At 43.5% G+C, this 15423-nt stretch overlaps 1 protein-coding gene across 1 annotated transcript in view; it reads right to left on the minus strand.

Annotated features, from left to right (window-relative positions):
• LOC137616337 (uncharacterized) overlaps positions 1 to 15423 on the minus strand; it is a 93384-nt gene that overhangs the window by 42144 nt on the left and 35817 nt on the right. The window contains exon 2 of the mRNA XM_068345987.1: positions 4802 to 6312. Coding sequence (XP_068202088.1) covers positions 4802 to 5941 — 1140 coding nt within the window. The 5' untranslated portion in view covers positions 5942 to 6312. The remainder of the gene's footprint in view (positions 1 to 4801; positions 6313 to 15423) is intronic.

The raw sequence follows: 15423 nt of genomic DNA on the forward strand, positions 1-15423 counted from the left end.
AGCCTGTCTAAGGCTGGAGCGTCAAGAGGTCGAAGAGAGATGCAAATCACAGAGGCATGAAATATTACACATAGTTCTTAGAATCCTTAAATAGGAGGATTCTAAGTCCCTCGACGGCAGCTCCGAGGAATCCTCAGGCTGCGCTAATTCCTCGCAAGTAGCAGACAAACCTTATGTCTTACCCCTCGCATCTTTCTTATCGAAAGGGGGAGAACAGTAGAAGTCGGAGTGTCTGGAAGTAATGGCGAAGATCGTTGACAAGAGTCGGAAGACTCTCTGTCATAAGAGTAAAACTCTTGATGACGATGGTCGCGCTCATAGCGCTAATTGCGTGCGTGCGCAGACACTGTGCTAATTGTTACGAGAGCCCGACGACTCAGTGTAACTGAAACTCGAAGTTTCCAAGTCGTGTGAAATCGAAAGTCCAGCACGACAGAGGCCCGAAGGACTCTTAAGGTCATGAGAACCCGTAGGATCAACATGACGAGAGTTCAAAGGCTCCCGATCATGCCCGCTGAAAGGGTGATCGTCACGAGACCCAGAGGGGTCAACGTGAGGAGAACCAGTAGGTTCAAAAAGACGTCTCCTTACAGCACGAGGGGGAGAACGTCAGGGATGAAGATAACTCCTCCACAGGGTAGATTTGTTCTTTCGAAGGAGAACATCGCTTAAGACAAGGCTCTCGCTCCGCCCCTGGAGGAGAACCAAAAGCGTAAGGGGGAGGAGCGTGGATCCGCAAACTCCCACAAGTTTTCTCTCGTGAATGGGAGGAAGGTTCTCCCGAAGGAGATCGGCTAAAACAAGCTTTCTCCCCGCTCTATGGGGAAAAGCGTAGGCGTAATAACCTCTCTCTCGCAAACGAGGGAGAAGTCCTCCTGAAGGAGGATATCGCCTAAGGCAAAATTTCTCCCCCCCCCCCATGGTTAAAAGTGTAGGCGTAATAAATTTCTCTCTCGCGAACGAGGGAGAAGTCCTCCCGAAGGAGGACATCACCTACGACAAGATTTCTCCCAGTTCTATGGGAAAAAAGCTTAGGCGTAATAATCTCTCTCTCGCGAACGAGAGAGAAGTTCTCCCGAAGGAGGACATCGCCTAACACAAGTTTTCTCCCAGTTCTATGGGAAAAACGTAGACGTAATAATCTCCCTCTCGTGAACGAGAGCGAAGTCCTCCCGAAGGAGGACATCGCCTAAAACAAGCTTTCGCCCCGTTTCTATGGGGAAAAAAGCATAGGCGTAATAATCTCTCTCTCACGAACGAGAGAGAAGTTCTCCCGAAGGAGGACATCGCCTAAGACAAGTTTTCTCCCAGTTTTATGGAAAAAACGTAGGCGTAATAATCTCCTTCTCGACAACGAGAGAGAAGTCCTCCTGAAGGAGGACATCGCCTGAGCCAAGCTTTCTCCCAGCTCTTATGGGAAAAGGTGCAGGCGTAATAATCTCTCTCGCAAACGAGGGAGAAGTTCCCCTCGAAGGAGGAACAAGCCTTAGACTTGCTTTTTCACCAGCTCAAGGGGAGAAAGCACAGTCTTCGGAGACGAGAAAGCAGAGGTAAAACTCGTCGAGCTGTTCGCAACTCTTCATGAAGGAGGGAAGGTTGCTGAATGGCTGAAGTGGGGAAGCTCTCCCTCGGAAGGGGGGTGGTTCTCTCACGCAGCCCAATTCCGAGAAAGGTTATCACTCCCTCGTAAGGGGAGGTTCTCTAACCCCTGGAGGCGAACCTCCTGGCAGCAATCTATATTTTCCAACGACAAGTTGATCAAGTTGTAGGTTGATAACGAGTGCTACCTAGTAACATGGGCAGCTCATGAGCTGCCACATGAAGCGCATGATAACGAACAGAGCGGCCGAAGCCATCGGCATTGTGTTCTACGTCGCTGATATCTGGGTGTTTTCTTTTAGCCTCTCTAACACGTTTCTCCTTTTCCTTCTGCTCTCAACCGAAGAGAAGAAGGGCCGAACTCCTGCATCTTCTTCCGAGGTTACCGAGAGACTCGTAATCCTTAACTCATTAGGGAGCATAGGAACTAGGGAGGTTGTCCAGTCTGAAACACGAGAGCGAGTGATTGACCCCACTAGTATATGACCGGAGATTTGCGTGTGTAGCGCTAATTGCGTATGAACACCTTGCGTGACGTGAGTCTGAAGACTCTGATAAGAGTAAACTCTTGATGGTCATGGGCACAATGTTGGTTGAGCGTACGCGAACACTCCGCGCGACAAGAGTCCGAAGATTCTCTGTCATAAGAGTTAAACTCTTGGTGACTTGTTTCACGAGAACCAGAAGGTTCAGCGTGACCATGTGTGCCCATAGAGGTTGTGTTGCGAGAACCCGAAGGGCCAGAGCAACGGGACACGGAAGTTTCCCTTGTTACGAGACACCGAAGTGTCAGCATGACTAAATGCACGAGAGCCCGAGGTTTCAGCAACTTGGGTTGCGAGAAAACGAAGGGATAGTGCACCAGGAAACCGAAGTTTCCTAGTCACGAGACCCCAAAGGGTCAGAGATCAAGAAGTCGAAGGCAAGAGCAATCTTCTCTGAAGATAAGGAGTGAAAGCGAGGAGAAGCGCTCTTTCTGACTTTTCTAGAGCGAACGGAGACCCTCAAACTATTATGTGAAGAAGAGGGTTCGAGGTCAGGACGTGCTTTGCCCTTGGCAGCGCTCCTGGCTTCTTAGATGATCCCTCGCAAGAGAAAGACGATAGCGAGGCAGAACGATGACGAGAGGGAGCGCTCTTCTTAGGTTTGTGCCAAGAGCGCTTATAATCTCAAGGAGACAGAAGGCGAGGAAGAGCGAGAACGATGATGTCTCTTCCTATATCGCCTGTCTCTTCACAGAACATCTAGGTGAAGGTGCGATAGCTCTCCTTTTCCTCTTCTCTCTCTCCCTCCTGACCTCCGAAGAGGGCGATGACGAGGAGGAAGCGCTCTTCTTATGTTTGTGACAAGAGCGCTTATAGTCTTGAGGCGAGACATCTCGTGAAGAGATAGAAGGCGAGGAAGAGTAAGAACGATGATGTCTCTTCCTATGTCGCCTGTGTCTCCGGCGAGAACTTCTGGGCGAAGGAGAGCGAGCTCTCCTTTTCCTCTTCTCTCTCTCTCCCTCCTAGCCTCCGAAGAGGGCGAGGACGATGAAGAGGAAGAGGAGGAGGAGGAGGAAGTACTGCAATGTTTTCGCTCGCAATGTTGTAATTTGTAGATGCGCAACGAAGTGCGAAGTAGGCACTGCAGGAGTTGAAGTTACTATATCCACTAAAACTTCCGTGGGCGCCGACTGAGTTGATGAGAGGTAGGCGGGGTCTGGAACTCCCGAGGGTTCCAAAACAAAAGGGACCTGAGGCACTACCTTGCCTGCGAGGAACTGGTTCCAAACTTCCTCCGAACCGAAGGAGAACCAGGAAGTCCAAGGGCAGGCCATACCACTCGTACATGATCTGGAATGGAAGCAGTAACAGAGTTATTCCCGGTGGCGGAAAGTATTGCCCCACTGGGGGAGGCAACGTGATCCGCCTGACCAAGAGGAATGCAGGTTAAATCAATGGTGCCACTCTTCCTCGACTTCCCCCCGGAGGGAGGCAGGCAAGGAAGAGTCTGAAGGGAGAGATCGAGAGGCCAAAGAAGAGGTCCGTGACTCCTTACCTTCGAGTGCGATCCTTGAGGTAAAGAGTCCTTCTAGGACTTCCTATACTACCTCTCTTGAACTTCTCCCACTGAGAGGGCAACCACTTCTACATACTTGGCAGGGGGAGCCTTCAGAACACCTATGACCTCTGTACCTAGAGCATAGGTAAAGAGGATGCACCTCCAGCGGCGTCATAAAGGTGCCCGGAACACTTCCTCATAATAGAGGACATCACATCTAACAAAGAAAAAGAAAAAAGGATTAATCAAAAAACCAAAAATGAAAGGCTAGTCTGCCAGTCAAATAAAAGCAGGAGCAGCGGTATTACCACTGCGATGGCTAGAATTCGATTGTAGGTAAACAGCAGCTACCGACCGGCGGTTCCCCCCCACTAACAGGTGGGTAATTACCTGCCCGGTAGGTTTTTCTGCCGTATTTTCCAGCTCGCACTAAATATCTCCTATAGTAAAGTATGAGGGTTTGTATGAAGTGTAGGGACAAATACACATTTAACAAAAGAGAGAATCGATATATGCTACTGTACTTCCATGTATCATTTGGCTAAATAGTAGATATAAAACATGAAACTTCAGGAGACAATATCAATAGTAAACAGTACTTACCTCGATATGATGACAATAAGGCCCATAATTATGATTTATTAAGGGAAGAGGAGGAATCCTAAATATTTCAATCACAAGAAGCTTGAATGGCAAATTAATCATTAAGCTCACACAAAAAACTACTGATTACTTACTACTTTGAGTCCGGTTAACTACTTGTTTTAGGTCAAGCTTTATGTTAGACACAAGATGTTAATAGCGCTTTTAACCAGAAAACATTTTGAAAGGTGATACAGTTGAATTTTCAAAGCACAGTCATAGAAGAGACATCTCTTGAGATGGGAAAAAGCAAACAAATCCTAAAATAAGGTGTTTTGAGATATAAGGCATCCAGAGCAATTAAATAGAGAAATAATTACCGCTTCACACTATACAACAATGTGGAGCACAACCACATTAGTTTTACTGTATTTCAAAATATAAAACAGTCTAGTATATGCTCCAGGAAGTCCTACTATTGATTATTTCAAAGAATTCGCACATAACCCTAAACAATAATTACAATTAAAAATTGTGATACATTGTAACAACAAAACTTTAAAATTTTGACTCTTACAGATCCAATATGTCTTCCATGAGAATCAATGGAGAGATTGGTCAGGTGTTCCTCAGTTATGTAGAACACGCATGGCCACTTGAGAAACATAGGGTGACTGGAGTGGTGAAGATTTTGTCGTATTAAATCAACACCAGTACAATTTTCCTCCCCTTCTGAAACATCAGTCATCTCTACGTCTGGCTGCACACTTGGGTCACAACGTGTAATACCACATGCAACTAGAGATATTTGTTGGTTATCATGGATGAGGTAGTCTTCTATAGGTCCCACATACTCGGCTGGGTAACCGATTGAACCGTCACTTGCCTCTTGGGTTTCAAGAACATCATCAATATTTTCTCCAAGTATCGCAACACTTTCTGGAATGCTAGCATCAGCAGTTTCTGCAAATGCTGAACTATCATTGACTTGTTCAGCATCTAAACCTATACCATCAGTTTCTTCCTCAACAACATGTTTATCATTATTACATACACCAGATTGTTCTTCACTGACTAAAGAATTTCTACCACTAATAGTATCCTCATGATTCATCATGTCAACTTCTTCACTCATAGATGCAACGTTACACTCAGACACATCGCTGTCTACAATAATTTTACTGTGGACCCCTCTAGTTGTATCACAAAGGTCAGGTAAACATGACGTACTACTAACAGCAGCACACTCCCTCAGCATTTCATTCATACTGTCTTGAGGTTCTGTTATTGGGGCTGAAGCAGCCATACCCCATGCCCCCGAATCTTCATCTTCTACAGAGCCTTGACAAACTCCTTCAATTTGTGACAAATTTGTAACAAACTTTGTATCACAGACAGCTTGAGCTATGGCATCATCCGCAGCCTCATCACTGGACCTGCTGCTCGGCCTCTGCTGGGAGGCATCAAAATGCAGCAAACCCTTATCGTTACATAAATCTGGAGGAGGCATCACATCGTCACCCCTCTCCCCTTGGGTTTCTTGTGTGCCACACATTCCAAAATTAGCGTTGGATGGAATCTGGAAGTTTTCCTTCTGCACATCTGCCATATGGACTAAATTCCTGGAGCCCAAATAATCTGCCGAGCAGCCAAAGGTCTCAGTCAAGGATGCAGGAGTAGATGCAGACTCCAATGGAGATGAGGTTGATGGCAACATCGCCCATCCACTTGTATTGCAGAGAATGGCATATGTTTAAACTGTTCACTTAACTTCAAAAATAATGAAAGCACCAAAACACAAGAGAGGAAATCATTGTTCAAGGGTATTTTGCTTGTAAATGACAGTGCAAGGGTTAGGCTAACCTTGTTTCAAACCATTGCCCTATAACCGCGGTCTCAACATGTGAGGACAGAAATTCACAAAACAGATGTTATTAATCAGCCTCATAAGTATAACATGATGTGTGGAATATGTCATGCATAATATAAGTGTCCCTCTCTCTCTGTGTCTTTATCAGCATTGTTCCGTTCATGCGTCACCTCTACTTTCTCATTATGGTCTTCAAAATCCTAGGACCTTCACAAAACCTGCAAGAAAAATTCCTCAAATTACTTTTCTCATCTCACAACATGTCACATTCAATATTCTACAACTGTAGGCTTCATTAATCCTTACCAACATAAAATAAAACACTCCCATACAACAAGGATTAAATAAGTTCTATTATACAGGCGATTTACATTTAAAAATACAAAATTCCACGCTTCCAACAGCAGCAGAAAACCTTTGTCAGCTTCACTGGTGCTACACTTGAGGTTCTCTACCATACCATAACCATAATAAAAGGCATCAAAACCTACAAAAGAGGTTACTGCTTACAGCATGTTCTTGCTATAGGAGCATAAATTGTTTACAGCGACTATCTTGTAGCAGTTTCTTTCTGTCTTTTGCAATTCTAATTCATTTGGTCACCTGTGTCCAGCATCTCCAACTTGAAACAAAACTTTAAAAAGACTTGAATAGTAAAGACAGAATACTGTATATACAAATAGTTTTGATATTTATACTGTATCAAAACTATCAAAAAGGAAACTATACAAAGATAATTATCTGCACAATTCTATAAACCTATACTTATACTATTTCATCAGTACAAAACTGTGGTCTTATAAAAGAAGAAACTTAAAGACATTATGTACTGCATATGGAAAAATTAAAAATAATCCCTTGAATCAAACACCATATACAGGTCATTAGACCGTGATGTATCACCATTACTTATCAAAATTAAGTAGTTTATCAAGCATATATTATCAACTTCTTACAACTGGCTAAGAAATTTTCCCTGTAACCAATCAAATATTAAGTATACATATCAATTATCTAAGATTGAAATGCGTGGTGTAAGAACAAATACATCTTTTTTTTCCTGCTTTCCTAAACTTTTTTTTCCACATACACTATTAGTCCCTGAGAAGTTAATATACCCAAGGAAATGCAGCATATCCAAGAAATTATAATTAATGTGGACTCAATCTTACAACCCAAAATCAAATTCCAGCACTACTTTTGCTTAAGGGTACATTTACCTATTGATTGTCAAGGTCAGACAATGTACCACAATAAAGAAATAAACCCACCATCACTATGGACACAAAGAATTTTGATAATGGCTGAAATAAAATGATGCTACTGATCAAGATTACCAAAACCAATGTAAAGACTGTTTTAAAATTATAAATTGTTCAAATACAACCACATCAATAAGCTTTGTCTCACACCAATCTGTTTACCAGGATTCAAAACATCCCTATTATAATTCATGCATAGACTTTCATAAAACTCTATACATCTTCACTTGTGAAAATTTGTATTTTTGATAGTTCTTGCATAATAATCTCACAATTCACCTACAGTATGACCATGGTTTTTACCATTGTGCAAGGTACTTCCTTATATTTACTGATATTCATTATTTCTTTTTCTTTGGTTTCCTACTTTCTCCTTGCAAATGACACCTATTTTACCTATTTTCTTTGTTTTACATAGATATGTATCACCAGCAGTGTTCACAACAGTGAATGGTACGTGTATATTCACTCGCAATAACTTGCAACCCATTCAGAAACTTACATAGCCTATTATAATAATAAATTGCTGCCTCAAAACTTTTTTTGTTAAGTGCATGAAGTCGCTTCACAAAAATACTACTGCAGTTGGTGTTTGAGGAATTTCCCATTTTCCTATTTCAATTGTAGTTTAGGCCTTTAAATAAGATACTTAAGCAATAATTAACTACCGGTAAATAAAGAGATGTTACCATTATACTAAGGCTATAAGTATTTGTAAGAATTAATACAGTACTGTAATTCATTATTGAAATTTGTAAACTTCTGTCTATAAAAGCATATTTCATGACAGTATCTACCAGATGTACTTTTGACGGCAAGCTGCTTAGCAATGTTGTTTGAAACATGACAAATTCGGAGATCATTTCTATTTTTCCTAAACTAATACAAACCTGTAAGTATTTATTGGATAATAATTCTAGCGGTAGCTGGAAGGCTGCCATTAGATTTTAACTACTACAGTGGGTAGGTAAGGGGGTGGCTGTGGACTACCCAGCCACCTATATCTACTCACGGTTCACTGAACCACGTCACTTTTCACTTTTGGCTGGTAGAGAGCGGACGTCTCCTCTCTCTCTCCCTTCAAGGCATAGCCATTTATCACTATTGCTTTACACTCAATCTTTTCTTTACAGACATGACTTGTGTTTCTACACGACGCTCCATAAATGATTTGTGACCTTAAAGATGATATGCATATTTTACATCTCATCTAACAAGTCAGGTCACTCTTCTAGCCCCTGTGTGGTGTCATAGGGCAATCCTCTTCCTTAAATATTTAACAAACAACTGCTACCTTACTTCATCTACCATCTATTCTGTGACTGGTATCTTTTCTCATCCAACCATGATATATCACATTTAATCCCAATTGTCTGTAACATCAACTGCTTTCATTCTTCAATACATACCAACATTTACAGTATAGCTCAATCCCTCCAATTTCCATAGATCCTTGTGACCTTACTACTGCCCAAAAATATTTTCAAATTTCTCCTCTCTCAAATTTATTCAAAACTCCTCCACTGAGTTCTTCCCTTTACTCATTCACTATCCCTAATTACCTTCAACGCCTGGTATACTACACACTACATTCACAACCAATTCTCATATCCCGCAATTATGCACATACATCTTATGTCCTCCTCTAACATCTTATATCACTCCATAGACATTAAAAGACACATAGAAAATACAGACATGTCTCACAACCACTTATATACAAAACTAGCCATTCTATCTATATCTATATCTATATATACATATAAATATATATATATATATATATATATATATATATACATAAAATATAACATTCTCTAAGTTAATTTGTATTTTTCCTAAACATACAAACGCGAGTCCTTTAATAAAGGAGATTACTTTGGTGCGATATGGAATCGGTCATCAAAATGGGATAAAAAGCAGTTATACAACTGGTGAGGGTGCGGGACAAGGAGCCCCAACCCCCTCCCATCAGAGAGCATTCTTAACTTTTGACCTTCAACCCAAGATAGAAAGGGGGGGGGGGTTGAGGAGGGAAGTTGGATTAAAGTACTCGGGTTTGTATGGTTAGGAAAAATACAAAATACTTTAAAAAATTGTTATTTTCATCCTACATAAAATACACTCTCATCCTTTAATAAGGGAGACTCACTGCCTGGGGGGTTGGAAGTCCCCTGTAACCCAAAATTTTTTCCCTGGCAGTGATCAATGCTTGATCTATTGAAAAGCTAAGCGAGGACCATTGCAATCCCTTATCCGCCTTTCAAATAGATGAAAGGCCTGTTAGAACTAAGCTATACATGTATACATGCATCAGATCAAAACTAAAGATTCCTTTCTCCTGAGGGGGATCATTTCGAAACAAATACCAAGCAATAATTAATGGTTTGATATAAGATCCCCCATCTTCCCAGGCATTAAAGAAGGATGGAGAGAGAGCTTCCTTAAACTCTTAAAGATCAGGGCTCTGAAGTGACTCAAGAGCATCAGGTCAGACCACCATGTTATGTTTCGAAGGTTTTGTCCCTGTAATGAAGAGCCTGTTCATTCCAGACTTACATCTACACATTACCACAGACGAGAAACATCCTTGTCCCGTAAGGGAGCTAGCTGGCCACACAACTAATTGAGCAGCCACTACTAGTCCAAGCAGAAGGTGTCAAGGGACTTGCAAGTCTCAACGCAAGAAAAATGCCGAGAAGGTGGTCTGGCATCCAGACACTAGCCTTCAACACTAGGCCCACTGGCAGGTTTCTCTTGAATGATAGGATGGGGCTAAAGCCCAACTTCTTGAGTCCTAGTCCTAGTTAATGCTCAAACACACAGCAATCGAGGCACATGCTCTACGGATCATCTCACAAAGCCAGAGAGAGATAGTTTCCTGACATCTCTTTCTTCGACCTACCAGTGAACAAAATAGACTGGCCCTCAGGCCTGAGGTGTCCGGTACCTTTCAAATAGCACCATACCACCCTACTCTTGATCACCACTTGATTTCTCCTAAGGGGAGGGGATGGAAAACTCAAACCTGGGGGCATAGGCCACTGGGTTCTGGGCTTTGGCTGCAAATTATGCCACAAAACTGAAGGAGACCTTCCACCCCTTAATGTTGAAGACTAGAATAGTGTGTGTGTAACTCATCACCTCTCCATGCCAACATTAGAATAAGTAGAAGAACAGACGGAGCCAGAACTCTTGACAACTTCCACAAAGGCTCGAAAAGGAATGCGTAAGAGCCTCGTGGGTCACTGTCCTGTCCCCCCACCGGGACCAAAGAACCCCAGGGAGAAACAAACTTCTTGAAGCTCCTCACAAGCCTAGCCAACTCCCAGGAGCATAGTGGTCTGTACCCTTGCGTCAGGTCATACTGTCCTCGTCTGATCTTTAGCCTTTGACAGCTGCAACTAAGGGGAGCTTCTCTCAATGACGGAAGATGAGCCTGTGATCCATGTAAAAACTGCTCCAATAAAATGAAAAACCCTTCTACGACACCAGTCACAGAAGATAGTCCTTTTATCCTGGTAGAACAGCTGTAGAGGACCTGCCAAGTGTCTCACAAAACCTTTACTCAGAGGAGATGATGGCTAGTCTCCATCTGTTAAGTATTCCTTGGAGGTACTTCTGCGGGCATAGCTGACCGAGAAGAGCGGCCAAAGGGGTAGCTCTCTTGGGACCTCTACCAGAAGATCAGGCCGACAGGGATACTACTCAGTCTGAGGCCAACTGAAAGCCACCCAGTTCATCCTGAGTCTTGGCGTAATTAACTCTTTATTGATTACAGGCCAGATTAGGCGGAAAGGCGTAGATATTCAGGTGATCCCATGCATGTTGGAAGGCATCTTCAAACATTGCTCATTAGGCCAGAATGGCAAAGTAAAATCCTGAGAGATTCCTGTTCCGCGGTGTGACAAACCTGAACACTGGGGAGCCCTCCAGGCCAAGAACCCTTACGCTGCTAGAGGATGTAAAGACCAGTCTGCTCCTATAACCTATCCCTGTCAGTAGAGTCCATTAGTCCTTTTCTGTTCGGAGAGTATCTTTCCAACACCTCCACGATGTAAAAACATCTTCCAGATGTGCATCTACTTTATCTGCCTGCAAAGAGGGTATAAGGCTGTGCCCTTTTGTTAGCTGACATAAGACACTTCGGTAGCATTATTGCATCTCAATGCTACGGTGTATCTCCAAACATTCCTGTAATGTTTGCAATCCTCAGAAGGCTGCTTGCATTTTGAAGACGTTGCGGAGCAGATGCCTACTTCTTCAGTCCACATTCTCTAGACTAGCAAGTTGACTAGGCGTGCACCACCCTCTCTTCCGATATATCTGAGAACAGATGCAAGTACAGAGGTGAAGAGTAAAGTGGAACCCCTCTGGTGAGGTTGATCTAGTCAAGCCACCAGGCCAGACCAAGATGACATTGTTAGTGCCAAGCTGGTACTTCTGTCATAAATAGGAATAGTCACACAACCTCCCTGAGCCCGATTATGCGATCACCTGAAAGAAACTCTCTTGCTGCTGCCATTGCTGTCTGCATGCCCAGGTACTTCCTCTCCTTGGGTATAACTTTCAACTTTTTACAGCATTACTGGCATCACCAGATAGCTGCAAAAAGCAAAAATCCAATCTCAATCCTGACGCAGCTGCCTGCCCTGACACCAAGATCAACCAATGGTCGAAAGACCTTAGCACATATCCCTAAAGTTAATGTGGATGTAAAGACCAGATACTTAACAATATCATAAGATTTATTATTTTGATACCTCAAGGTTCCCTCCTATTATACCTCTAGGTTACATGATAGCCCTCCCTCCTTCCCTCTTCAAATAGTACATGTATAACTGGAGGTCTCTGTCGGTTTCAAATTGTAAGGAACAAAAGTTGAGGGAGCAGCATCCGTGTGAATACCCTGGTAGTCATACACATTCCGACGCACAGTCTTGAACTGGTAAAATAACCTTAGAGGGAGAAGCGAAAGTATTTTCAAGAGGACTGATGAATAGGCACTTGAAAGTACACATCCTTTCACATCTACAGAAAGTATGAAGTCCCCTGCTCACATGGAAAAACAATGCAAACCGTAATGTTTCCATCCTGAACTTTGATACTGTCTTAACTCCTTCGCTGAGACAACATAGAGTACAATTAGCTATGAGTAACACTTGTGATTGGCCTTAAAGAAATTGCATAGGAACTGCATAAGCAATGTACAGTACAGTACTGTACATTATTTATGGCAAAGGAAAGAAAACATAAGTAAAAAATCCTCCTGCTGTATTCTTTAAATTATCAAAAGAACATGATGCCCATGAAGAACAGGCATAGACTGAAAATAAATACTGCATAAACATAAGGTTTACCCTAGATTACTATCTATTCTTAGAGAAAATGGTATGAAGAATATAAGATATGAATATAAAAAACTTCCACCCAAAATACTAAACGTACACAGATCAACACGAAAACAATGTAGACCACAAAACGTGTCGAGATAAATCAAATACAACCTAATAAAACAGTGCATATCACACTCTTAAGTATTTTAACAAAAAAGAAGAATGAATTAACCTATGTTGATGACAGAAACAATAAAATCATGACTATATATGAACGAATCTGTAAACCGTTACACACACGTCTATTTAGCTTTGAATGCTAATGGCCAACTGCCATGTTTTTCTCAAAGGCCTGTGAGGTGCCAATGCCCCTGATGTCATGCGGCTTGGTGGATCCAGGTAAGGGCTCGCCTTTTGATATATACGCCCTACGGATCGTCTCTCTTAATAAAAATGGAGTTTTTATGATAAAACAAAGTTTTGTGAATACTTACCTGGCAGTTATATATACATAGCTAATTATCTCTATTTCGGCAGAATTTTTCTAAAACTAGGCAACCGCCTTGTGGTGGTTGGGTGGTAACACCCGTTAAAGGGTGGTAGGAGGAATCATTCCCGTTTTCTGTTCTTCAGTTCATCTCTGCCGGCCGGATCGACAACACGTTGGTCCGTCATTAAGAGTTTTTCTTCGCTTTCCCTGCTCGGTGTACCAGTCTGCTTTTTTGGTGAAGTACTCTGATTTGGGGTTTTGGCGATCGTTGTATTTTGTTTTCTCTTAGCTTTTTTTTGCTGTTTTTCATTATGAGTGAAAAGAGTCATTACCGTATCTGTGCGAATGAGGAATGTAAGGTGAGACTACCGAAAATGGCGGTAGATCCTCACACAGTTTGTTCTAATTGTAGGGGTTTTGTTTGTGCCCTTGATAATAGGTGCGGGGAATGTAAGGTTTTGGATGAGAAAGATTGGTTAATTATGAAGCGCTATGTGCGTAAGCTAGAGCTCGATAGAGTTAGGAGAGCTTCTAGGTCTAAGTCTAAGTCTGTTAGTGGTAAGGAAGACGAACTTAGCGTAGATTTATCTATTGATCCTATTATTGATTCCTCTTTGGAAGTTGATCCTTCCCTTGAGGTAGTAACTCCTGCACCTCCTACAGGTTCTGTATCTACGGATGACCCTCGGTACGCTAGCCTGGCGGCCGAGTTGAAGGCCATTAAAGAACAACTGGAGGCCTTTAAAGGTAAGGAAAGTGAAAGTGCTTGTGTTAGTGCAGTGGAGGTGGCGACTGACCGAATCTGTCATACCCCTAGGCCTAGACCTCTACCAAGCTCACAGGACCAAGGGAGAAGGTACGTCGATGACCGAAAGGGGGTGAGAGGTACGTTCCCTCGGTCAGCCGTCGCCTCAGACAGTCCTGTTGTCGATTCCCAGGCTGCTCTTGACCGTCACGGGAAAGACGTGTCGGATGTGTTGTTTTCTTCTCCGAATTCGTCCAGACGTAAATGGAAGTATGAAGCTTCAAGACCTACTAAGAGGAGATGGACCCGCGACGAACGGTCTCGTTCTTTCTCTCCCGGTTCTAGCAGTTATGAACCTTGTCCGTCGGAGGATGATTTCGACTCCGTGCCTGTGAAAAGGACGAAGCCTGCTGCCGAAGATACGAGTGTTATTCGTCAGCCCCCCCCTTCGGATCCGCAAGACCCAGCTGATGTTGCTAAATCCTTTATGTCTGTCATGCAGGAACAACTTTTGACTTTAGTACAAGCCTTTAGCCGCCCTCACGCCCAGTCTGACAGACGTAAAGACGACTCGTTGCCGATTAAGAAGTCTGCTTCTAAGAGAGAACGGAGTTCTTCTTTAAAGAAAACTTCTCCCTTTCTACGCCAGGATGAGGAATGTGTGCTTTCGCCAGGCGATACTTCTTCGCGATACCTGGGCGATACGTTTTCTCGTTCTCGATACCGGTACGATACCTTATCGAACGACGCTGCTTCTCGTTCTCGATACCTAGACGATACCGCCTCCCGTTCGCTTCGCCTCGACGATACCTCCTCTCGTTCGCTTCGCCACGACGATACCTCCTCTCGTTCGCTTCGCCACGACGATACCTCCTCTCGTTCACGACGCCACGACGATACCGACCCTAGTTCTCGACGCCACGACGATACCGCCTCTCGTTCACGACGCCACGACGATACCGCCTCTCATTCTCGCGCCACGACGATACCGCCTCTCACGCCACGATACCGCCTCTCATTTTCGCCGCCACGACGATACCGCCTCTCGCTCTCGACGACAGAACGACTCTGCCTCTCGTTCTCGGTCCCAGGGCGATACCACCCTGCCTCTTCGGGACGATACTGCCTCTCGTCCCAAGGATTCTTCTAGCGCGGGACTCAAGGATGCAACCCGTCTTTTGCAGGATGATGCCTTTGATTTGCCCTTGTCGGGTTCTAAGGATCCTTCTTCTCTTTCGAAGGATATTGCAGATGTGGATCAGGACCTCGAGGATGTTTCTGATGACGATGATAATCCTGCCGACGCTGTGGGAGATTACAAAGTTCTCTCTCGCTCCCTTCTTGAACTTTTTGGAGAGGAATTCCAACCTGCTGCCCCTCAATCTCCTCAGTCCCAATTTAACAGAAAGAAGGCCAAGAAACAGTCGGCCTTCATCAAGATGAAGCTGTCTATCTCCGCAAAGAAGGCTCTCACGAAGATTGATGACTGGATGATG

This window comes from Palaemon carinicauda, chromosome 22 (genome assembly GCF_036898095.1).
Source record: "Palaemon carinicauda isolate YSFRI2023 chromosome 22, ASM3689809v2, whole genome shotgun sequence".
NCBI lineage: Eukaryota > Metazoa > Arthropoda > Malacostraca > Decapoda > Palaemonidae > Palaemon > Palaemon carinicauda.